Source organism: Salvia miltiorrhiza, chromosome 3 (assembly GCF_028751815.1).
Source record: "Salvia miltiorrhiza cultivar Shanhuang (shh) chromosome 3, IMPLAD_Smil_shh, whole genome shotgun sequence".
Taxonomy (NCBI): Eukaryota; Viridiplantae; Streptophyta; class Magnoliopsida; order Lamiales; family Lamiaceae; genus Salvia; species Salvia miltiorrhiza.
In genome coordinates, this window is record NC_080389.1 from 15,014,170 (window position 1) to 15,037,982 (window position 23,813).

General features: G+C 36.4%; 3 protein-coding genes across 4 annotated transcripts; 2 read left to right on the forward strand and 1 right to left on the reverse strand.

The window, feature by feature from the left end:
- Positions 1 to 413: 413 nt before the first annotated feature.
- Positions 414 to 3,476, forward strand: LOC131017789 (calcineurin B-like protein 7). 2 transcript variants are annotated; one of them, XM_057946515.1, is made up of 9 exons: positions 414 to 483; positions 1,008 to 1,126; positions 1,415 to 1,497; positions 1,775 to 1,834; positions 2,479 to 2,587; positions 2,698 to 2,750; positions 2,835 to 2,915; positions 2,991 to 3,103; positions 3,185 to 3,476. In XM_057946515.1, the coding sequence occupies exons 2-9, from the start codon at positions 1,036 to 1,038 to the stop codon at positions 3,252 to 3,254; spliced, it is 660 nt and encodes a 219-aa protein (XP_057802498.1). In that variant the 5' UTR covers positions 414 to 483; positions 1,008 to 1,035; the 3' UTR covers positions 3,255 to 3,476. The 2 variants fall into 2 exon arrangements, with proteins under 2 accessions (XP_057802498.1, XP_057802497.1); XM_057946514.1 differs by having other exon boundaries at positions 441 to 483; positions 2,991 to 3,476.
- Positions 2,837 to 5,576, reverse strand: LOC131017788 (GDSL esterase/lipase 7). The gene is made up of 5 exons (XM_057946512.1): positions 5,235 to 5,576; positions 4,770 to 4,897; positions 4,440 to 4,679; positions 3,908 to 4,163; positions 2,837 to 3,822 (listed from the first exon to the last, which is right to left on the reverse strand). The coding sequence occupies exons 1-5, from the start codon at positions 5,560 to 5,562 to the stop codon at positions 3,587 to 3,589; spliced, it is 1,188 nt and encodes a 395-aa protein (XP_057802495.1). The 5' UTR covers positions 5,563 to 5,576; the 3' UTR covers positions 2,837 to 3,586.
- A 4,236-nt stretch (positions 5,577 to 9,812) lies between these two features.
- Positions 9,813 to 13,725, forward strand: LOC131017790 (uncharacterized). Its single transcript, XM_057946516.1, has 5 exons — positions 9,813 to 10,137; positions 10,225 to 10,377; positions 11,499 to 11,838; positions 12,096 to 12,287; positions 12,480 to 13,725. The coding sequence occupies exons 1-5, from the start codon at positions 9,916 to 9,918 to the stop codon at positions 13,433 to 13,435; spliced, it is 1,863 nt and encodes a 620-aa protein (XP_057802499.1). The 5' UTR covers positions 9,813 to 9,915; the 3' UTR covers positions 13,436 to 13,725.
- Positions 13,726 to 23,813: the final 10,088 nt, after the last annotated feature.

Sequence of the window (23,813 nt, forward strand, 5' to 3'; positions counted from 1 at the left end):
CTAAAACCAAGCAGATTAGCTGATAATTAGTTCAGCAGTGGTGGTTTAAAATCTCAGTTTTCGCATAAGGAATTCTATAAGGCATGCCCCTAAAATAAAAATAAAAAAATAAGGCACATCTTGAGTAGCACAAGGTGCAATTGCCAACAAAGCAATATGATTAATTTAGGGAAATCAAATTTTCTGATTATGTTATTTGCACTTTTTCAATAAAAAAAAATATTGTGTGTGTGATGTACTTTATTTTCTGATTTGTTTAGTAAAGACGTGGCAGCATAGTCTTCAAATTTTCGAATTTAATTCAAACTTGCAAGCAAGTAAAAGAAAATTAATTAAAAGGGAGAAGTATGCACAATTTCAAAGTCAGAAACTTGAATAAAGAATTGGCCAATAATATAAACTTTACATTATATATAACTACGTATGAGAAACACTGAATAGCACAGAAACCACTTTCACCAGAAAACAAAAAAAAGTAAACTGGTGAGTTCATCTCATTTTTCCATTTCTATTCCCTCAGTTCCCACACCTACACACACACACACACATATATATATATATATACATATACTCTCTATATATATATGTATGTATCTCTATGTCTGAGGAATTTTTTGGGTATTTTGGATATTTTTTTTAAATTATGAACATTTTCTGGCTGTTTGAATTGATGATTTTTGTTTCTGATGTGATTATTACCATATTTGACTATTTGTGTATGTTTCTGGGCCCAACTTTCTTTTTAGTGGTGGTTGAAAAAGTAACAGTTTCTGAAATTTGTTTCCAATAACTACCTTTTTCTTTTTTCAAGATTTGGGCAATTTATTTTATTGAGAAAGTATTTGCTGAATGATTTGGAAAATATTAACTCTGATTAGTTATTGGATCTCAACTGATTAGGCATTTGGGGTCCATTTTGAATCTCTTTTGAAGTAATTTGATCTTTGCTTAAAGCTTAAGATTCCTATTCAGATCATGAAATTGAATCTGTATAAACTTTGCTGCAGTTGGAATCTTTGATTCTTCTTCAGCATTATGAAGTCTATAACCAACTGCTTCTGCTTGTCCAAAGCTAAACAAGCTGCAGGTTTTGATAACCATGCAATTCTTGCTTCTGAGACTGCTTGTGAGTCAAATTCAAGATTATAAATCACTTAACTTTGACCAAATTCTGATTTTGCACTTCATATATTCATCTGTTTTTGCAAATGAGTTGGATTCCGGCCCAATTTAGTGCCGCCTCAAACTGACATGTAAATTATTGGCTATGTCAGCACTGAATTGGATCGGGATCCAACTCGTTGCGGATTTTTGAAGTTGACGTGCAAAATCAAAATTTGGTCGAAGTTAGACTTTTATTTTATCCCCTTTCAATTCATAATTCATAGGTTATGAAACTTGGTAATGGCTGCAGTTAATGTGAATGAAGTAGAGGCTCTCCACAGCCTCTTCGAGCAACTAAGCTGTTCGATTATAGATGATGGTCGAATTCACAAGGTGAGTTTCTCCATTTCTTGATTCATTTTCACAAATTAAATCATGTTGTTTGTTTTCTTATTGAGGATTAATAATAGTTTTCCGGTCTAAAAAAACTAAAAATTCCCATTCCCCATGATGACTCGAATCTCGACCAAATAGTTGAAGGTGAAAGATCTTATTAACTGAATTGCTTATCGGTATATAAGACTGATCTCCTGTGATGACTCGAACCCCGTCATGTTGTTTGTTTGTATGTAATTTTTTTGAGTTTTTCACAATTTGTTTTTTGTTACAGGAAGAATTCTTGCTTGCACTTTTCAATTGCAGCAGCACCAAGAATCTCCTAGCAGAAAGGGTTAGTATATTTTGTCTCTGAACAGAAACAGAGTATATGATTAATCATATTTTGTGTTTTCAATTTTTTGAAAATATTTTCAATTAACGTTTTGTATTTAAAAACCCGTAACTTTCGAAAAAGTTTAATTCCCACTTTATAAAATCTGATAATAAAATGATGAGTCACCTCGCCGTATTCTTAGGTGGGTTTTTCCTGCTTCACCCACTAAATGACGTCTATTCACAAAAAAAAATAAAAAATTAAAAAATTTCACACACACACTATCTCTCTCTCTCCTTGAGTTCTAGTTGGTTGAGTTCTGTTCTCTCTCTCTCCTTTTCCTAAGTTCGGCCATCACTCTTTTGTGCTTTGCTAGCTATCTTCTTAGGTTAAATTCTATTTCATTTTATTTTTGTGTGAAACGACGTCATTTAGTGGGTGAGGTGAAAAAAAGAATTCCACCTAAGAATTCGATGAGGTGACTCATCATTCCATCGTTGGATTATATAAATCAAACTTTTTCAAAAGTGGGGATTTTTGAATAGAAAAGGTTAATTGGAATATTTTCTAAAGACATGTTAAAAGTTGGGGGCACAAAACATGATTAACCATATAACCTATGATGAAAACTATCATAAATTTTTGATGATGTGTTTCTGCAGTTGTTCACTCTGTTTGATCTAAAGAAAAATGGGGTGATAGAATTTGGAGAGTTTGTTAGGACACTAAACATCTTTCACCCAGATACTGCAGCACAAGATAAAATAGAATGTAAGTTACATAAATCCTTCTACACAACTCTCCCAAATCACTGAGGAGTTTGCTGCAGTTGCATCATAGATAGTTTGTTCATATACTTACACGAAAGGGTTCCGTTGCAGTCGCATTCAAACTGTACGATCTCAGGCACACCGGCTATATAGAACGAGAAGAGGTGAAACACTAATGCAATAATGACTTAGAGAAAATGATGTTATTTGCAGTCACTTAGTCACAATTTCTTGCTTCTAATCTTCAGTTGAAGGAAATGGTGGTGGCTACTCTCAGAGAATCGGAACTGTCACTTTCAGAAGACGATGTTGAAGCAATAGTCGACAAGGTAAAGATCGTGTTTTCTTTTTCCTAGTTTCTTGCTGAAATAACAAGCTCACTTCTCTCATGGATTTTCCTACAGACACTACAGGAGGCAGATTTGAATGGAGATGGGAGAATAGACTTAGAAGAGTGGAAAGAATTGGTGGCCAAGTATCCTTCCCTTACAAAGAACATGACTCTTCCACATCTAAGGTTAGTCGACCATCACGACTCCCATTTCTCAGCACAACAAGCTGAACCTAACGACACCTTAATTTCTTGTTCGAATCACAGGGAGATAACTCTAGCATTTCCAAACTTTGTCATGGAGACTGAAGTAGTAGACTCGGAGCTGGTCTGTTGAAACCACAAAACCAATTTCTTTCGTGGAAGAAAAGGGCGATTTTCGCCAGAGCAGTAGCACTATATGTTCAGTTAATTGTATAATATATTGTGTTTCTCAACACCAGGCTATATTGCAAAGTTAGGACTATATTACTATTTTGGTCTGTGACTTAGTGTGATTCAAGTTGTAAACTATACCATTTTCATTTCTCAATGAATTGTAATACAAATGCTTTTTCTACTGCCTCTTTTTATAGATGAAGCACAAACACATCTATGAACTGTACTAAAAAAAAAAGAAAATTCTCTACAAGTGGAGAGAGAAGTATGTACCGTGTCCGTTTTGAGGGATCAATCATTGGCATTTTGAGCAACCATCTCCTGCAAATTCATGGGGTAGCACATGTTTATATGACGGCCAGACCAGACATTATCAGCAAGGATCTCATTGACAGTGCCCGTTGGATGGAACTGATCCCACCATATATGACTAGAGGCGTTTGAGCAGGCCATATCAGAAGATATGCACAATATCCAACCATTATACTGGCCTAGGCCGCAGCATGCATCACTCGTCACATTGAACCCTGGAAATAAACCGAGAATCTAGAATCAGAGGTGTGCTATGAAACAGTATGAAACAGAGAGATGGAGATTCTCTTTCTCTCTCACCGTAACGATCAGAGTTCTTCATTATGTCCATTGAGCCTTCAAATGCATCGCAGAAGATAATGTTGGCTCCACTGAGCTCGTGGTTGAGTTCTTCAACCATGTATCTCATAGCATAGTTGAACTCCACAATCATGTCATTTATCATCTCCACGCACTCTCCATTCTCGCTCTCGTACAACCATAAGTAATAAGGGGCACACCCCAGAGGAGCTAGTCCCATCACAATCAGGTTTCTCACATTTGCATTGTACAGATTCTGCAATACAAGTACAGCAAAAGATCTTTAAAAACAAGTTCGAAATTCTCCTTCATTACCTAGGTATGAAAACTATGCCTTTGTCGATGTATCACTTCAACATAGGAAAAATCAGAATGTCTATATGTTTTTTAAAAGAATTTGAGTCTTCCAAAAGAAGTGAAAAGTTAGAAGCAATGCAACAAAGCCCTTACATATAGAGGACAGGAGATGAGACGAGTCTATCTTGAAAACATGTGAGTGCAGAAGCAGAAAGGGCAAACGAAGATTCATCACCTGAATCTCGAGCTTCATTGCCCGTGCTAGGAACTGGTTGAAGCTCCAAGGCAGATACATGGATTGCACTTTGGACTCATTTAGGAGATAGTAGTGTATATAGTCATTGCTTCCAATTGAAATGTAGAATATGGAGTTGGAAATAAGATTTTTTGCTGCAACCTCTCCCATGGTGATAATGAACTGCTGAAATGTGTCCATCACCTGCTGGATCTGCTGAGTGAGAGATATATGTTGCCCCTGCATAATCGCAGCAAAAATTAGCATAAACATGAATATAAGCAACAAAAACATATGTCACAGAAGTTGCAGAGGGCAAATTTTCTTTACCAATTCAGAGCCACTGGAAAGGATTATCCCAGCACCAGCAGAAGCATAGTTCACTCCTCGAATCATGTCATCGACGGAGCCCGTCTGCGCTAAAAAACTCGGCACAAACGGCAGCCCGAGCCGCAATGCTGCTCAAACCCCCAATTTATACAAGCATTCATCAAAAAGGGGATGAAGAATCATTCTTTTTTACTGCCTAAAACATCAAGAGCTCGAAATGATTTTGCCTCTAAGCAATCACTCAATGCTTAAAACACTCAATCAGATAAGCACAATATAATCATCAAGATCAAAACCTAAGAATAACTAACTTAAGACATCAATGAAAAATCCAAGAACCCTAGTAGATTATCCAGCATTAAAAACACCTTTCAATCAGAGAAAACAAAGCTTGCAATACAATTGAGATTCCTAAAAAAAAAAAAAAAACCAAGTGAAAAATCGAGATACAGAAAGTGAAATCACCTATGTAATCAACAGGGATTCTTCCATTGCAAAAGCGGCCAGTGGGTTGATGAGTGTCGAAATCTCTACCGTAGGGGGCCCGATCGGCTCGTGCGAAAGTGCCGAGGAAATTGTTGGTGCCGCTGTCGACGGAAGAATCCCCGATTACAAACAACGCAGGAGCGAGCGGAGAAGAAACAGTGGGTGCTTCTGCTGGAGAGGAGGAATGAGTGTGATTGGCATCGTTGATGAGCTCGTCGATGAGTTCTTGCGGGAATTGGAGGGGTGTAGTCCGGTGAAGAAACAAGATTGTGATCAAAATTGAGAAGATGAGAGCTGAGGAGTCCATGAATTCAGCAAGAGGGAGAGAGAGAGAGGGGGGGGGGGGGGGGGGGGGTAATGGCGGGATGTCTATGGCGGTTGAAATAAGGCTGGAATTCCAGAAATGCCCTTGAGGTCAGTCGAGGTGTCTTGATCGTGTTACCAGATTATTTAATTATTCGTTCTTTTTTTTTTGGTTAATGGCCTGTAAAACCACGAACTTTGAGCGAATTCTGGTTTTAACCTCTAACAAAAAATTCTGTTTGTAAAATCACGAACTTTGAAATCTTTCTGATTTTGACTACGGGATAAATTTCTAGCCAAAAATAGGGCAATTTATTAGCATCTTATTAAAAGAATTTTACATAGATACTTAGAAACTATTTATATTTTCTTCAATCCACTTGGTTCTACCGAATGCCAAAATAATTTAGAAATAAATAGAGCTATTATAATAATACGATGAAAGTTAAGAAAACAATTAGAGGAAATGGCCGAAATGATTCTTACTAATGACCTAAGCAATTGCCCAATGATTCCACCAAATAGTTGAGGATTTCTTACTTGAATGCTTCCTCCGACTTTGGAGAGATTTTTGGGAGAAATGACTAAAGGAAATAAATTTTGAGAATTAGGGCATTTAATTAGAATAGATTCTGTCACATCAGCTAGTTAATTTATTTATTTTTTAATATTTATTAGCCATATCAACTATTATAAGCCACATATGATTAAAATGCCACATAAGCCGTCGAAAATTTATCCCGTAGTCAAAATTAGAAAGATTTCAAAGTTCGTAATTTTACAGACATAATCTTTTGTTAGAGGTTAAAACCAGAATTCACTCAAAGTTCGTGGTTTTACAGACCATTAACCTTTTTTTTTTGGTTGTCAGTTTTTTTTAATATTCATCTTACATTACATTAAATATAGTTTATGTATTTTTACATTATAATATTATTTATTCAAATAATCGTCTCAAAAAGAACTATAGGCCAAATAAAATAGGACGAAAAAGAGTATTTATTTCGATTTCTTAAGTTGATTAGCTCAATTGGGCTATTTTTTCGGATGATATTATCGTTTTCTACAAATTTATATTCGTTTTAGATATTGTGAAACAATACAATTTATTTGCGCTAAAAATAAAAATATAAACTTATACATGGTTTTTTCAAACCCAACATGACAGATGATGTCAATTTGTGTTAATATCTTTAAGAATTAATGAAATGTGTTAGAATTAATGTTGATTGTAATAATGCTGAATGTGATATTGATAATATTTTGTTGTTAATATTTTTAGTGTAGAATTATGAATGACAATGAATCGCACTTCATTCAAATTCAAAATATATACTATCGTCCATTTCATTGTTCAAGATAATTCCAAGGATCCTAGTTGCGAAACTTAGAGCATCCGCAATGGTGTCTACTCGATAGCCTACTTGATAGCTTACTTGATAGGAGGGGACAATGGCGGATCCACAATAGGGCGGTGGGGGTACGACTGTACCCCCAATTTTTTTTTCTTTAGTAGTAGTATTATGTATTTACAACTAGTTAATCACTTTTGTCCCCCAAAAGTTCCATTTCCAAACCCAAACCGATAGTTTATTAATTTGATTATGTAAATGTGTTTGGGCTGGGCCCATTAAAATATAAAAATTGCGGCTGATGTAAGCCTAATATATAAATTAAAGATTCACACAATACAAAATAGATTTGAGAGCCACGCAACTTAAATTATTAGCAAGACACGATTTCTTCAAAAAAAAAAAAAAATAGAAAAATGAGAGAAATAAAGACTCGTCGAAGATAAACTAGATATATAGTTATTTAATTTTCTTTTGCATCTTACTATATTTGAACAATGTTATAAGATATATATTTTTTTAACATTAAAGTATCTTTTATATTTATGTTTATGAGATTATATTTTCGTACCCCCAATTTAAAAATCCTGGATCCGCCACTGGGAGGGGACCACATTGAGTAAGGAGGCTGCATTGGGATTACTTGATAGCCTACTTGATTTTTTTAGTTTTGATTTTTATGATTTTCATTTAATTTTAATTGCTCAAATTTAAATAAAATAATTTACTAATAATTAAAATTGCATTAAATAAAGATCCTAAATATTACATCAAAAAACACCTAAAGACACATTAAAAATTACTTAAATCCTAAAAAATATATTTAAAACTAACATAAAAATATGCAATTTCAAAGAAAAGAAAAAAAAAACAAAAAAAAGAGAAAATGGGTGATTCTCGGGTATACTTGAACAAACGAGTAACCCTCGAGTAGGCAAGCTCTGCAACGGGCTACTCGATGCTTGGGCTACTCGAGTAAGGGGCATCGAGTAGCCCGCTATCGATGCTCTTAATTGAAAACTTTTTGCAACAAGCTCTATATTATTCAGTTCGTTGATAAAGAAATATCAGTGATCCAAAACTTAATAGTAGAGGTAATACTTATAGATTACGTGTTTTCTCCAATTTTTATGCGAAAAATATTTGGATCGATTTAAATCACCTTCACCAACATTAACCAATTTATGTAGGAACATATTAGACTTAATTTGAACTTTATAGTTATAACACTTATATATTTATGGGCTATTAGCCTGTAAATACACGAACTTTTTATATTTTCTTAAATTTAACATGACTTTTATTTTTAACCTACAAATACATGAACTTAGCATTTTTTCTGATTTTTGACATCGACAAGAAAAAATTCTAATTTACTATTAATGTGAAAGCCGGTATACCATGTCATTCACTCTTTAATCAAAACAATGAATCAAATTACTCTATTCAAGTGCATATTTCGTAGTCCACGTCATGTATTCCGGCCTCCACCTCAACAATAAATAGAGTTTTTGCATGTCGATGTGAAAAATCAGAAAAATGCTAAGTTCGTGTATTTGTGGGCTAAAAATAAAAGTATTGTTAAATTTCAAAAAATATAAAAAGTTCATGTATTTACAGGCTAATAACCCTTTTATATACAATCTTCTCTTTTCAATGTAAACCTTTTGAGTCTATTTCATACCTATTATGCAAATATTATAGCAACTTTTTTTTTTGGAGATTTGGGCTGCAATTCTTGCATCATCATCATCATCATCATCATCATTATTATTAGTATTATTATTAATTACGTCAAAAATCATGAACTTTGGGTCTATTTTCAAATTTTCGATGAATTTTTTTTTTATTATAAAAAATTCTCTAAATTTAATGTGTTGAACAATTTTTCCATAACTTTTTCCTCCGGTGAAGCTTCGGGCTGACATGACAATTTTTAGGCAATACGAAATGACATGACGCTTATGTGCATCGAAAATTGACAAATGGAAAAAAAAAAATGACATGGCTGCTCCTCTACAGCCGCTAAAGGTGGTTGCTCCTCCACCGCCGTGTCACCACAGGTGGCTGCCGTTTCAGACCTCGCGCGGCCAGACCTCAATTTCCTTTTCTCCCCCAGACCTCACGCCTCTCTGGGGTTTGCGCCACCTAGGGTTGCGCCCCTTCGCGCGACGCCGTCACCCGACCTCGCTCGGCCGCTGCCCTCATCGTGTTCGACCTCACAAATTGAGCAGAAATTCTCCCCTCCCCAATTCGTGCCGTAGCTTCTCCATCAAAGTCGTCGCCGTCGCTTCGGCCTTCGAACTCTGGCGCCATCGCCATGTTTCCATGCGTTCCCCACTTTCCTTCGTGCCCGAGGTCTTCCCTCCCCAATTCGTGTCCTAATGTCTTATTTCCCCTTCGAAATCGAGTCCAACTCTCCTCTCTCTTGCTGAATCCGGCCGTCCTTGACTTCGGCGAGCAGCTGACCCGAGGCTGCCACAGCCAAGCGGGCGGTCCCGACGACGTCTCTTCAGTTTTCCGGCTATGAGGCATGGTTGGGGCTCAAAACGACGTTGTTTTACCCCCAACTAAACGACGTTGTTTTGGTTCCCGTCCGGCGATACCATATCATATTTCAGGTCACTTAAAAATGCCATGTCAGCTATAAATTTGGGGATTTTTAGAAATCATGGAAAAATAACAACTTAAGTTCAGAGAATTTTTAATAATAAAAAAAATTATAGAAAATTTGGAAATTGACCCAAAATTCATGATTTTTGACGTAATTAACCCTTATTATTATTATAACTTAATTCATTTTGAAATGGATTTAAACTTAGAAACACATTGTGAATAAACATAATTAAAAAAAAAAAAAAGGACATTATATATAGTCCAAAGTTGTATGGAAAGATGGTAATGGTACAAAAACAAGTTTCAAAAAGTGGGCAACGTTAACTTTGCAGTCGCAACTGTTGACTGATTTTCACTACAGTAAGCAAAATGTGAATCAAAAGCACTCCATGATTGCAAACCTCCTTTCTCTCTCTCTACAACTTTTTTATCACTGCTTCAGAGATACAGAGAGAGAGATAATGGAAGGGCCGTCGTGGTCGGGGCACTTCCCCGCCGCCGCCCGCTACCAGCGGTGCTTCATCTGCCCCACGTGCAACGCCAGAAGCTGCCGCCGCCTTCAGTCCCACACCCTCAAAAACCCCGGTCGCTTCTTCTTCTCTTGCCCCGATGTCAGCCCTCTCATTTTCATCTTCTTCTTAAAAGATGTTAAGTGCCCTTTTTTTGTGGGGGTTTTTGATTTTTGGTGTGATTTTTAGGACAATTTTTTCAAGTGGGAAGACGAGGTGAGGCCCCATGAATGGATCGAGGTGCCTAACTGCGGCGGTTGTGGGGCCGGAGTTTGCCGGGTTAGGAAGGAAACCGCCGGACCCAATGCGGGTCGGATCATGTTCATGTGCAGGGTAAAGGAGGTATCTTTCTCCCATTTACTATTCATCAATAATTGATTGAATGATGATTCTTGAATTTTGATCATATGCTGGAAATGATTCTTTTGTGTCATTGATTGATTAGTGAAGTAGAAGCTGGTTGAATTTGGATAAATGTTGAGAAGTTGGGATTTTTTTTTTCTTCTGCTTAGATTACTTGCTAAATGTGCTTGCTTTGTGAAGGAGGTATCATAATCATATTCACAATTATTACTCATCTATAATAAATGAGTGATGAATCATATTGTGGTCCCTCTTTGTTTGATAAATCTTGAATTTTGATCATATGTTGAAATTGAGTCTATTGTATCATTGATTGCTAGCTTGCAAATAGGGAAGCAGTAGGTTAGTGGAGTAGAACTGAGGTTTGGATTTGGATAAATGTTCAAAAGTTGGGGTTTTTTCTTCTTATTAAATTACTGGCTAAATTTGCTTGATTTGTAAAGGAGGTATCTTTTTCCCACTATCCATCGATAGTCATTGAATGATGAATCATATTTGTGATCCTTTGATAAATCTTGGATTTTGATCATATGTTGAAAATGATTCTGTTGTGTCATTGATTGCTTAGTGAAGTAGGAGCTGAGCTCAGCCTCTTTTTGACTTTGATAAATGTTCAAAAGTTGTTTTTTTTCTTTCTTTCTCAATTTACTGTCTAAATGTGTTTGATTTTTCTGTCAAACTGATTTGTTTGATAAATCTTGAATTTTGATCATATATTGAAATTGATTCTAGTTTATCATTGATTGCTTAGTAAAGTAGAAGCTGAGTCTAGACTCTGTTTTAATTTGGATAAATCTTCAGAAGTTGGGAATTTTTTCGTCTTCATAAATTACTGGCCAAATGTGCTTGATTTGTTATGTCAAACTGTTTCGTTTAATACTTCAGTAGTCTTTGTTGTATAAGAGACTGCTTATATCTTCGGTGACGAGTCTTGAGCAGATTCATACAAGTAACATTACAAGTGATATCATCTTGAGGTTCTCAGATAGTTTTGTATGTATCCTCAAATACAGAAATGAATGTTTGGTGCATGACTTAATTTTGTAGAATCATAACTGGAATGAAGCTATGTTATGCGTTTTATATTTAATCATATACAGGGAGAAGGTTCTTGTGGCTATAGAGTTTGGCAAGACGAGCTAGAAATGATAGAAGCTTGTCAGGCAGAGGAAAGGGCTCTGTCTCGATCAGGAATCGTAAATTGCAACGGTGAAGTTACTGATGCAGTCGAGGTCAGCAAGCAGAGAGATGAAGGGACGGATCATGTATCGCCTTCCGTTGAAACTTGTGATGATCTCATGTGTCGTGAAGTAACCTCCTCTCGGAGGATGGATCGTGAAGTAGTATCTGGTAAAATGGATCGCTTGAAATACCCGGAAGAAAAATCTAATTTGACTTCAAGGAGACCTCACAAACGATCACGTTATGGTGACATAATAGGTGATGAATCTATCCTTAATTCTTATGTCGGAGTGTGTAGGTGTACAATCTAGGAGAAAAATAACAACAGATTTTAGAAAGATCCTAGTTTTCATGCAGCATCTTGAGGGGAACATCAATCAACAAATGGATAATTCGCTGCGGGTTTTGTAGGCAAGATTTGCCTTCTGACCTTTTTTAGGTCTAGTACCACAATAAGAGTACTGAAAGTTACTTTAGTTTTTCATCATTGTCTCTCATTTGGGACACTCTTGCAGCTTCGGGTTTTCCAATTTCTGCTAGCTTTTCGACAGTACGTGTAGCTCTGAACTCTACGTCAACTAGACACTGTTGGATGGTGGATGCACTCCGTGAGAATTTAAGTACTGAACTGAATGGCTGGTGGGGAAGGCTTGTTTTCCGTCCGAAGCGCTGCCTGATGACTTATGCACTGAAACCATCCATCTCGTGTAAGTGGGAACCGCCCCCTTTCTCTTTTGGATTTTCTTGTCGTGTCTGGTAATGGTTCCAAAATTGATAAGAACAAGTAGTCTACCTTAACTGCTTTTCATCTTGCATGCTTTGAGCTTGAGCAGTAGACGTTGGTTGAAATTTGTTACATCCTAACCCTTAGTTTCCTTTAAATCACTCTCTTTTTGTAGGTGTTTCCAACCCCCTAGAGTCCACTTTTGTGGTGGAAGACATTTTGGTGAACCTTAGTGGTTCAATCACCCCACAGAGAAATTCGAAGGGAGTTGAAAGCAATAGAAAGCTTTCTCTGAATCTGGAACAGCATCATAGTCCTATAGACTCCACTTATGTGGTACAGGAAAAGATTCTGGTAAATTATAGCGACGCTACAACTTCAACAAGGAGTCTTCTTGGAGCTAGAAATCATAGCGAGCCACTCGTCACTCAGGCCAAGCGTAACAGTGCAGCAATTACACTTTCTCCTGTTTTTCTAAAGGAACCATCCTGCAAGCCAACGACTCGAGGTGGTATGTCGAACTCAATCTCGAATGTATTTCATCAAGCTGCTGAGCGCCTTCAGGACGAGCTTCTCGACCGTCTGGAGACAATGGCTGTTAAAGACCACGCGGCCATGAGTCGGGAGGCAGAAGCTACGTTTGCTGCTCTAGATTGCTTGCTCTTGGATTATCAAGATTTCAAGTGGCGCGTGGAGGAACTGATCCGTTGTGCTTCACAGTTGGTTGAGATTGACCGAGCTATGCCCACGAGTGATTCTTTTCAGAAGTTAGTCGAGATTTGTTCTCGTGAGAGAGGGAGACTGGATGAGATCAACCACAAACATGCTGAGGCAGTCGAAGCCCTGATCAACAGCAAGAAGCATGTAAAAGTTTTGCAAGAAGAGATCTCTTCTACCCTGGACTGGCTTTTCCAGATTGAATCTGATGTATCTTGTTGTGAGGTTGAGATGAGATGTTTGGAGCTTCAGCTCGAGGAAACATCCAAAAACAAGGAGGTGTTGGAGGGAAAGTATTTGATTGCATCTAAAGAACTAGAAGAGTCACAGAAACTCCTCCTCGAGCAGAGAGAAGTGGAACGAAATGCTGCAAAGGCTGCATTCGACAGGGCAAGAGCGTTGCTACGAGGATAGAACTCCACTGCACTGAGCTGCCTCTTTGTCCATGTAACGTATATCTAGTTCGCTTTCTTGTAGCATATTATACTTCAACTAATCTAGTTCAACCTTTAATAATCCTAGGGCATCTAGGATAACATTAATGTCTATTCTGATCTGTAATCTATCCTTCTTGTAAAATAATATCTTGTTAAAACTCCGACCCTCATAGCCACAAATCTGCACTTGGCATTGTGGTTTGTTGTCTGAGAATGTAAACTATGTTGAAGCTAAATAATTAACTGTAGAATTAAGCTATTGCCTTACGATGCCTCCATTCTTGTATTGCATATATATTATTGAGTTTTTGAGAGCAATGCATTCTTTTTTCTTCGCTTTAAAGCATCGTAGATCAAATTTTGCATATTCACTAAGCTATTATAGATTGAATAAACAACAAAATATATTGGAAACAGTAAGGTAAATTGATTACTGACAACAAAATACTTGGTTTCACTATGCAATGCATACTTTTTATACCTTGTTCGATATTCATTGTGATTCTATTGTTGTTATAACTCTGTTATCATAGTCTTTTGCATCTGTGATTCATGGCTAAATCTTCCACTACAAGAAAACGCCAGATTAGCTACTGAATTTAACTACGGAATACATTCCGTAGTTAATTAACGACGGATTACCAACGGAAATATATTAATTTTGATTTTTTAATTAATTTTAAATATTCCGTTATTAAACCGTAGCTAAATAGTCGTTAAAAATACAGAATTTTTCATTTTGTTTATTAAACTTAATATTCCGTAGCTAAATAGTCGTTAAAATATACTGAATTTTTCATTTTATTTACTAAAATTAATATTCCGTAGCTAAATAGTCGTTAAAATATGTTGAATTTTTTGTTTTATTTTCTAAATTAGCTTTCCGTAGTTAAAGAGTCGTTAATATGTATTGAATTTTCTTTTTATTAATTAAAATTAATATTTCGTAGCTAAATAGTCGTTAAACTATATTGAATTTTTTATTTTATTTATTAAATTAATCATCCGTAGTTAAATAGTCGTTAAAATATACTGAATTTTTGTAATGCATCTAAATATAGCTTGAGATACATAGTCGAGTCGAGGAGTTACGCTCTACTCTTGGACGAGATGTCACTCCAGATGAGGTCAGTCAGATCTATAGGGAGGTGGTGACGCCAGATCCGAAGGGGCGTAGACTCGGATTGGGCATTATGTCTCAGATGCGTTCCACTGGTTCGACGAGCACTCATTCGACGTGCTCGTCTCAATTTCCTTCAGCAGCAGTCTCAGCTCAGATTGCACAGCTCCAGACAGAGTTAGAGCAAACACAACAGAGAGAGGCTACTCTACAAGCTACTCTACAAGCTGAGGTGCAGGAGCGACGACGAAAAGAAGCAGAAATGGAGACTAGGCAGTTGGAAATGCAACAACAAATTTCTCAGCTTATGAAATTCTTCCAATCATCCTCAGGGTCGTTCCCCCGTTCCTCGTCTCCACCCTAAATACATGTTTTGTACTTATTATATATTGTTATTAGATTTTTATTTAGATGTTTATGAATTTATTACACTAACAGGTATCCTTTATGATATTTTATTAGTTTGATTTTGAGATGATTATTAATTTAAATATTGCATTGATTTTGTATTTATTAGAAACAGGTTTTACTGTGAAATATTAAAAAAATAAAAATAAAAAGTATATATATTGCTACGGTTTTACTACCGAATATTAAAAAAATACCTATATGTAGCTACGGTTTTGCTACGGATTATTAAAAAAAATAAAAAAATACCGGTATGTAGCTACGGTTTTGCTACGGAATATAAAAAAAAAAAAAAATACCTATATGTAGCTACGGTTTTGCTACGGATTATTAAAAAAAATAAAAAAATACCGGTATGTAGCTACGGTTTTGCTACGGAATATAAATAAAAAATAAAAAAATACCTATATGTAGCTACGGTTTTGCTACGGATTATTAAAAAAAATACCTATATGTAGCTACGGTTTTGCTACGGATTATTAAAAAAAATAAAAAAATACCGGTATGTAGCTACGGTTTTGCTACGGAATATAAAAATAAAATAAAAAAATACCTATATGTAGCTACGGTTTTGCTACGGATTATTAAAAAAAATAAAAAAATACCGGTATGTAGCTACGGTTTTGCTACGGAATATAAAAAAATAAAAATAAAATACCTATATGTAGCTACGGTTTTGCTACGGATTATTAAAAAAATGAAATATAATATCTTTATGGCTACGGCTTTACGACGGCTATTTAAAAAAATTACATAAATGAAAAAGTAAAGTAACGACGGTATATTCCGTCATTAAACCGTTGTTAAATTTAACGACTGAATATCCCGTCATAGGTGAACAGTACGACCAAGCATATCGCGACCCTTGTCATTCCGTCGTGAATTTTGGAATTTCCGTAGTTAATGGTTTTTTGCTACGGTTTAGCTACGGAATTTTCCGTAATTAATTTTGATTTTTTTTGTAGTGTTCTTTCAAGTGCAAATGCAATCAACTTTGCATCCAAAAGAAGACGACGACACGTGAGTTTTATCGTATGTTTTATGGCTGTCTAGTGTCTACAGTTGCAGGTGATGGAATTTGATCTCAGGCATAAAGAGCTGAGACTGATCAGTTATGAAACTTGTTGGTTGTTTCTATGAAAACGAAGATGGGAGGATTGAAGGTACATAAACATATATAGGGAAAGGTTCAAGAAAGAATCACTAAATAAAAGTAGAACGGTGAACCATTTTCAGTCATTCGATCATCAAGTTCTACGGTGGATATATCATCTTGTTGAATGAATGCAGATCCCGAGTTCGAATAATGATTCCTCGTTTTCCCCCGAAAGCCCCCTTAAGGTTGTGAGCAAGTGTTTTAGAGCCCTGATACAGAGTTTGGTGATGGAATTGGAAGCAGCTGCAGTTGATTTGATGGGTTAGAGCATCCACAACCCTTGGTGCTTAGATGGTGGTCCTCACCTAACCTAAGCACTGCACCAACACTCCACAACCCTTGTGTCTTAGCTTGATGCTTAAATCTTCATTTCCATAAAATCCTCAATTCTACACTTTCATTTTAAAATTTCAAATTTTCATTAAAATTAAAATTCAACAGTACAATAATTAAAATAAAATTAAAGACTTAATTAAAATACGATGATAAAAAAAATTACAATGATTTCCTAGGACTCAATCGGACCAATACGAGACGAAATGTGCTCCTTCAAATCCCAAGTGAGGCGAGCATGCATCTCCGCGTCTCACAAGGATGCTTGTCGTGCCACAAATGCGCGAAATTCCAGCGGAGCACCGGTGCGAGGACGAGCTGCGGCGGCGCTACTCGAAGCTTCGTATGTGACCTCTTCTTCCCATTCCGTTGCGTGCTCGCCTTCGTCTTCGATGATCATGTTGTGCAAAATGATGCACGTGAACATGATGTCGCTCAACTCCTCCTTGTGCCAAAGACGCGCTGCTCCTTTGATGATTGCCCAACGAGCTTGAAGCACGCCGAAAGCTCGTTCGATATCCTTGCGAGCCGCTTCCTGTTTCACTTTGAACCTCTTGCTCTTCACGTCCGTCGAATGTGTAGGACTCTTCACGAAAAAAGGCCAATTGGGGTAGACGTCGTCAGTCAAGTAGTACCCACTCGTGTAGTAGGAGTTGTTGACTTGATATGTGATCAACACAACCTTTCCTTGCAGTCGATCGCTAAACAATGTCGAAGATTTGAGCACGTTGATGTCTTTGTTCGAACCAGGAGTCCCAAAAAAGGCATGACAGATCTATAGATCTTGAGATGCGACAGCTTCGAGGATGATGGTCGGCTCCTCCTGATCGCCTCGAGTGTATGCTCATTGCCATGCCGTTGGACAATTCTTCCACGCCCAATGCATGCAATCGAGGCTCTCTAGCATTTTCGGGAACCCGTGCTTCGCCTTGTGCAATGCTAGAAGCCTTTGGCAGTCGGCGGAAGTCGGCCTCCTTAAGCATTCCACGCTGAAGAGTTGGTTGATGACTCAACAGAATCTGCACAAGCACTCCAATGAGGTAGACTCGGCAATCCGTAGATACTCGTCGTACTGGTCAGCTGCCCCGTCAATTGCTAGCATACGAATAGCAACCGTGCATTTCTGCAACGGTGAAAAGCTTTGTCTGCCAAGTGCATCCGTGCGCTGTTGGAAGTATGGATCGGACTGCACGGCGATGACGATGCGCAAAAATAATGCACGACGATACGAAATTGGTGCCGAAAAATGGAGTCGGTGTAGACCGAATTTTCTACAAAATAATCCGCGTACAAACGTTGTGCTCTGGCTTCACGGTCCCGATGAATGTACGCCTTCTTTGCCACCCTTCTTCGAGGATGATGGGTCTTCGTCTCCAAATCATCAATAGCTTCAACAATTTCGTAAAATTGTTGCACGAGTTGAGAGAATTGTTGAGCACGTTGCTCGTCGCCGCTTGATGAAGAGGATGATTGTGGAGAAGACATTTTTTTATTTTTTATTTTATGTGGAGAGGATTTTTAAGTGAATTGAATGGAGTAGAAATGAAGTATATATAGATAATATAAAAAGAAAAAAAATTAAAAACCTATACTACTGTTGCAATCAACGATCAAATGGGGAAGAAAAAAAAGTGTGCAACGGTTGAATTCTTTTAAAATTCGAATTTTGTAATTTTTTTAAATTAAACCGTGCACGTGTAGCACACAGATCTCTCTTTCTTCGCCATCGACCCCTTACTTAGCAGAGACCCGACGTCGACACAGGGCGTGTCGCAGCGCGAGAGTGGTGCGGACGACCCGGGTCGATCCGAGGCGATGACGTCGGGCTGTGGATGCTCTAAGTAATCTATCTTTTTTATTTGAGAAACATACATGATTTTTAAGGTGCATAGATTCCACTAATGACTAATCTCCAATACTCAATTTATAAGACCTTCAAGAACTTGCAAGATATAATGTCTGAAGAGCTTATAAGTTGTCAAAATATTTGAATAATTAAACTTATAAGCTAGAGAGATAATTGTGAGTTAGAAAGAGAAAATTGAAAAGAAGTGAAAGTATGATGGAAATAACAAATTATAGTTGAGCTATTTTTGTAAAATGATTATGGCTTATAAGATTATGAAAAATAAATTGAGGTTGGGGAATTGAAGAACTTATTTTTTAGGGATAATTGCCAGTAAATTCAAAATGTCTTCCTGAATTCGGGAATTGCACCTTTTTATTTTTTTTTCCTTCCTTTAGATTGATAACCTTTCATTGTTGTCGTTGTTGTTGTTGTTTTTTTTATTTTTTTTATTTAGGTTCGGTCATTGGAAATATTTTGGATTTACATGCAATTAACCCTATTTTTAAAGCTTATAAGTTTTTTTACAAGTTTATTTTGCCAAACATTTCTTAAGAGTTTAAAGCATCCACAGTGGGGTTACTTGATAGCTTACTTGATAGGAGGGGACCACAATGAGTAACGAAGCCATAGTGGGATGACTTGATAGCTTACTTGATTGTTTTAGTTTTGATTTTTATATTTTTTATTTAAATTTAATTGCACAAATTTAAATAACACAATTTACTTCAAATTTAAATTGCATTAATTTTAAAATCCTAAAACTTACATAAAAAAAATTACATAAAACTTAATAATGTTCTTTGAAATTTTAAAATTGCATTAACAATCGTGTAATCATTTTAAAATTGCATTCAAAATCAGAATTTTAATTTTTTTTATAGAGGCGCGTGTAAACATGGCTTGGAAAAATGGGAGATCGGGCTTACATTTTCTATCGGGTAAGCCTCGAGTAGGCGAAGGCTGCATTGGGCTACTCGATCGCCACCTTACTTGAGTAGCCCCAATGTGGGTGCTCTTATAAGCTCAATCACTTACTCCCTATATCCCATTAGTAATGTCCCAATACTTTTGGATTTCAAAATTTTTCGATTTTTTTAAAGGATTTCTGGTAGTTTTTACTCACTCTCAATGACAAGACAAAATATACCCATCAAAACTAATAAAATATATCAATTTTTATGTAAATAACAACAATGCCTTGAATGGAAATAGAATTAAAGCAAAAAATATCAAATAATCAAATATATAGGGATGCGCTAAAATAAAAATTTCTTTTAAAATGCAAAATAAGAACTATTTTTAGTCTTTAAATCATTAAGATGTATGAGTGATATATCACTTTATTGGATAAATTCAAGGTATTGAATTTGAATCCTATAGTGCGAAAAAATAATTTTCGAAATTCAGACATTTATACGACAAATTTAGATGTATTACACATGATTTTTTAAAGATTAAATCTCAACTATTAGATTATTGGTATATCAATGGTATAAATTTGTTTATATTTTATACTCTAAGGGGGGGTGTATTCGTTGTGGATTTCCACAGACTTTAAAAAGTCCATGGATTTTAAATTCCATGGAATTCACATAGATTCCAGACGACTTTCAAAGAATTCGTAGTTGGATTTCACCCCGATTTTCACTGATTTTCGAAGAATTTGGGGGATAATTCTGGAATTGAAATCCATGATGCCAACGCCCGCTGAGTCCCAGCACCGCTGGAAACCCAGCGAGCGCTGGGACCAAATAACCACTATATAAGTAAATTATTAATTAACTATATTATTTAAATTAAATTGTGTTTAAAAAATAATTGATAACAAATTTACCTCTATATACGCATCCCATACTTCATCCGGGGCCGTGAATTTTTTGGTGCGTTGTCATAACCAAAACCAGAGTTAAACTTCAACAGTGTTGAATACGCATTCCAACGGCTCTTAAACCATTTGATACGACTTTGGTAGTGATTATAATTTTTATTGGACCTAAGTTTTTCATTGAGAACAGGCAATATCATTTCCTCTACTGTTGCTTTGCTAAATATACCACTATTATCGCGCCATCCCCTAATTGCAGATTCAGCCAGAATTCGTAACAAGGCATCACTTTGTTCCTGTGTCCATGCTTCATACACTGCCCTTTTTTTGGAATCTTGTGGTTGAGAGTCTCCCATAATAATATTACTAGACACCGAACAGTACTATATGAATGAATAAAAATAAAAAATAAAAAACATCAACAAAAAACTAAAATCAACTCACATGCAATAGAAACACAGCATACAGTTGCTAACAATTTATAAAGGTACAAGATTCATGCTATAGAAAAATTGCATAATTAAAATACTATGAAGATATAAAATTTATGAAAAAATACCTGACTAAAAGCTAATATAGAACCCTGAACTGAACTTGTCTTCTTTTTTTGAGGGGTGGTAGGCGTCTGGCGAATGTGTGAGGAGAACCCTGAACCTGGGTATTTAAAAGCGTTGCTGGGCTGGGCTGCCTGGGCCCAGCGACCGCTGCAACCCAGCGGCCGCTGGGAACCCAGCGCACGCTCAAACCCAGCGAGCGTTGGACATTCTCAACGGGTGCTGAGTTCCGGCGCTCGCTGGCTTCTTGGCCGCGGGCGCTGGAACTCAGCGCTCGCTCAAAAATCCATGGATTTCAATTCTCGTGGTTCTTGGCCGGATTTCGTCGTGTGTATTTTTTTGATGAAATCCATGAAAGTCATTCCGGATTTGAAGTCAATGGAATAACGAATACACCTAGATTTGTATGGATTTTAAAAAGTCTGAAATGAATACACCCAGATTTATATGGACTTTTAAAAGTCTTGAACGAATACACCCAGATTTCTGCAGACTTTTAAAAGTCTGGAACGAATACACCCAGACTTTTAAAATCCATAGAAATCTATTAAACTCCACAACTAATACACCCCCTAAGAGTGATTCACAACCTAACCACTCGTATACCCATCCCTTCCAACATCTCTTTCTCTCTCCACTCACCCTCTCCTAGACTGTCGCCGCCCCTCCACTACTCTGCCACGCTTCATTGTGTGTCGCCTCATCATCGTGCCATGTCTTGTCATTGTTGCATTTCTCCTCGCGTGATCTCACGTCTCTGGTGCATAGCCTCATCGTGCATTGTGCTGTTTCTTTTGCCACGTACCGCCTCGCCTGTCTTTTGCCATGTACCGCCTCGCACCACTACATTCTCGTCAAACCTCTCTCTTGAAATTACTCGACACCTAAGTAATGAGCAATAGTTTAAGTTGAATCATTATCCGATGCTCGACGTTTGATCGTCAAGCAATCCTGCAATAACTATTGCTCAATTGCTCAACGATCAAGCATTGATCATCAAGCATTAATGTCGAGTATGTATGGTGGTGGTGGTTGTGGATTTTGATGGTGGATTTGCAGATTGGTAGTGGTGGCGGTGGTGAATTTTCGAAGCAAAATGGTCGACAGTGGTGGTTGTTGAAGCGTGGTGGTCGTCGGATAGTTTATAATAAATAAGATAGAGAAAATAATTTTTAAAGTATATTTGTTAAAAAAAAAGTAAAAGATATAATACAAATATTATTTTTATTTAAAAATAGAGATAATTATTTGTGAATTTAACGTGTACATAATAGGATGAACTTTGAGAGCATGATGGAAAACCTTACGAAAAACCCTACAACTCATAAACCCTAGTTTTGCGCGCCGCCTTGCAGTTCGCCGGACATGGCCGCCGGCACACACCACCATGTCCATGCTTCTCCGGACAAGGGCAGACTCAATCTCCCGTCCATTTTTTCAAACTTTGAGGGCACCCCTCGCTCTCCTGGTTTCAAAACAACCCTAGAGGCCACTCATTCGGCTACGAAGCTTGGTGTGAGTGAGACAACCAGAGTATCCGCTGCTGCAAATACCAGCTAGTCGTGAATTCACAACTATAAATATTGCTAGTCGTGAATTTACAACTAGAAAGATTGTTGGTCGTGAATTCAAACTTTAAAATTCAAATTCACGACTACTTGAATTCATAACTAGCAATGGAGTTGGTTGTGAATTCGAGTTTTAAAACTCGAATTCACAACTAACACTAGCAATTTAGTTGTGAATTCATCAAACTAGTTGTGAATTTTTCTTTCAAAACTTGAATTCACAATTTAAACAAGTTGTGAATTCGAGCTTTTAAACTCAAATTTGCAACCAACACTAGTGATTCAGTTGTGAATTTAATAGTAACATTAAGTTATGAATTCATAGATCTGATTGTAAATTCAAGAATATTAATTAAGTTGTGAATTTATATATCTGGACGTGAATTTAAGAACATTAACACTACAAATTCACCTCAATTAAAAAACCGCCTCCGAAAAAACACCATCCAGTCAAAATCATCAATGCAATCTAATTAGACTTCACAACTAAGAAAAGCTAAAACAAAATCGAAACGCTCAAGTCTAACTTTGAAGAATATAATCTATTTCACCGACAATTGAAGAGTTAATTCAACGAAATAGTCAATTGAATAAAATTCCAATATTTATACTAGGCGGCTGTGGAGCCGGGATTGGAGTATGTAAGCGAAGAGTTTGATAAAAATGATAGTATGTGATTTTCTGAATCTCCCAATTCGTGAACTTTGAAGATGAATGAGAATGTAGCAGGGAAGAAGACTTATGTCCATCTCCAAGTGTGAATATCATTATATCAGTGAACTTGCGGGTGTGGTTTATGGTCAGTTGATGGCCGCTGGATTAATCAACAATTCAAATGTTGGGGTAATTTTTTTACTCCCTCCCTCCCACGAATCTTGACACGTTTTCTTTTTTGGGCCGTCTCACGAATCTTGACACATTTCCAAATAAGGTAACTTTTTTATCCTACTTTATCATTTTTATTATTTTTTCTCTCATACTTTATCAATTTTATCACATTCTCTCTCATACTTTATCATTTTTATATTTTATTAATTACACATTTAAAACACTAATCTACAATTTCTTAATTCCTGTGTCCAAACCAAATGTGTCAAAATTCGTGGGACGGAGTGAGTACTTTTTATGTTAGGGATAATTTTGTACTTTTACATAAAAAATGGCCAAAATTTAAAAATTTTATTTAATAGACTAACTTTTAAATTTATTATAGAAAAGTGGCCAATTTCATATATTACCTCTATAGTGTTTGCACATAACTTTTGCGCAGAATTGGATCTCCTATATAATTTTTGCGCATAATTGGTTTCATTTAAAATATGCATACATTTAAAATATACAAACATTTCCGTTCAAAAAAAAAAACAATATACAAACATTTAGATACATGATTATGCGCATAATTGGAAATGGTAGAAATTACTAATTCATCAAAATAATTAATCTCCTAAACTTTAACTCTAAATTAATCTCCTAAACTGTTCAAAACAATTCATATCGCAATAATTTATCCAAAATTGTGTGCATAAATCTATGTGGTAA

Excerpts from the sequence above, each read along its gene's own strand:
- LOC131017789 (XM_057946514.1), top strand. The coding sequence starts at position 1,036 with ATGAAGTCTATAACCAACTGCTTCTGCTTGTCCAAAGCTAAACAAGCT. Across the intron at positions 2,751-2,834 it reads GCTATATAGAACGAGAAGAG|TTGAAGGAAATGGTGGTGGC; the intron begins GTGAAACACTAA and ends TCTAATCTTCAG. Across the intron at positions 2,916-2,990 it reads TTGAAGCAATAGTCGACAAG|ACACTACAGGAGGCAGATTT; the intron begins GTAAAGATCGTG and ends ATTTTCCTACAG.
- LOC131017788 (XM_057946512.1), bottom strand. The coding sequence starts at position 5,562 with ATGGACTCCTCAGCTCTCATCTTCTCAATTTTGATCACAATCTTGTTT. Across the intron at positions 4,898-5,234 it reads AATCCCTGTTGATTACATAG|CATTGCGGCTCGGGCTGCCG; the intron begins GTGATTTCACTT and ends GGGTTTGAGCAG. Across the intron at positions 4,164-4,439 it reads CAATGAAGCTCGAGATTCAG|AATCTGTACAATGCAAATGT; the intron begins GTGATGAATCTT and ends CTTGTATTGCAG.
- LOC131017790 (XM_057946516.1), top strand. The coding sequence starts at position 9,916 with ATGATTGCAAACCTCCTTTCTCTCTCTCTACAACTTTTTTATCACTGC. Across the intron at positions 10,138-10,224 it reads TCTTCTTCTCTTGCCCCGAT|GACAATTTTTTCAAGTGGGA; the intron begins GTCAGCCCTCTC and ends TGTGATTTTTAG. Across the intron at positions 12,288-12,479 it reads ACTGAAACCATCCATCTCGT|GTGTTTCCAACCCCCTAGAG; the intron begins GTAAGTGGGAAC and ends CTCTTTTTGTAG.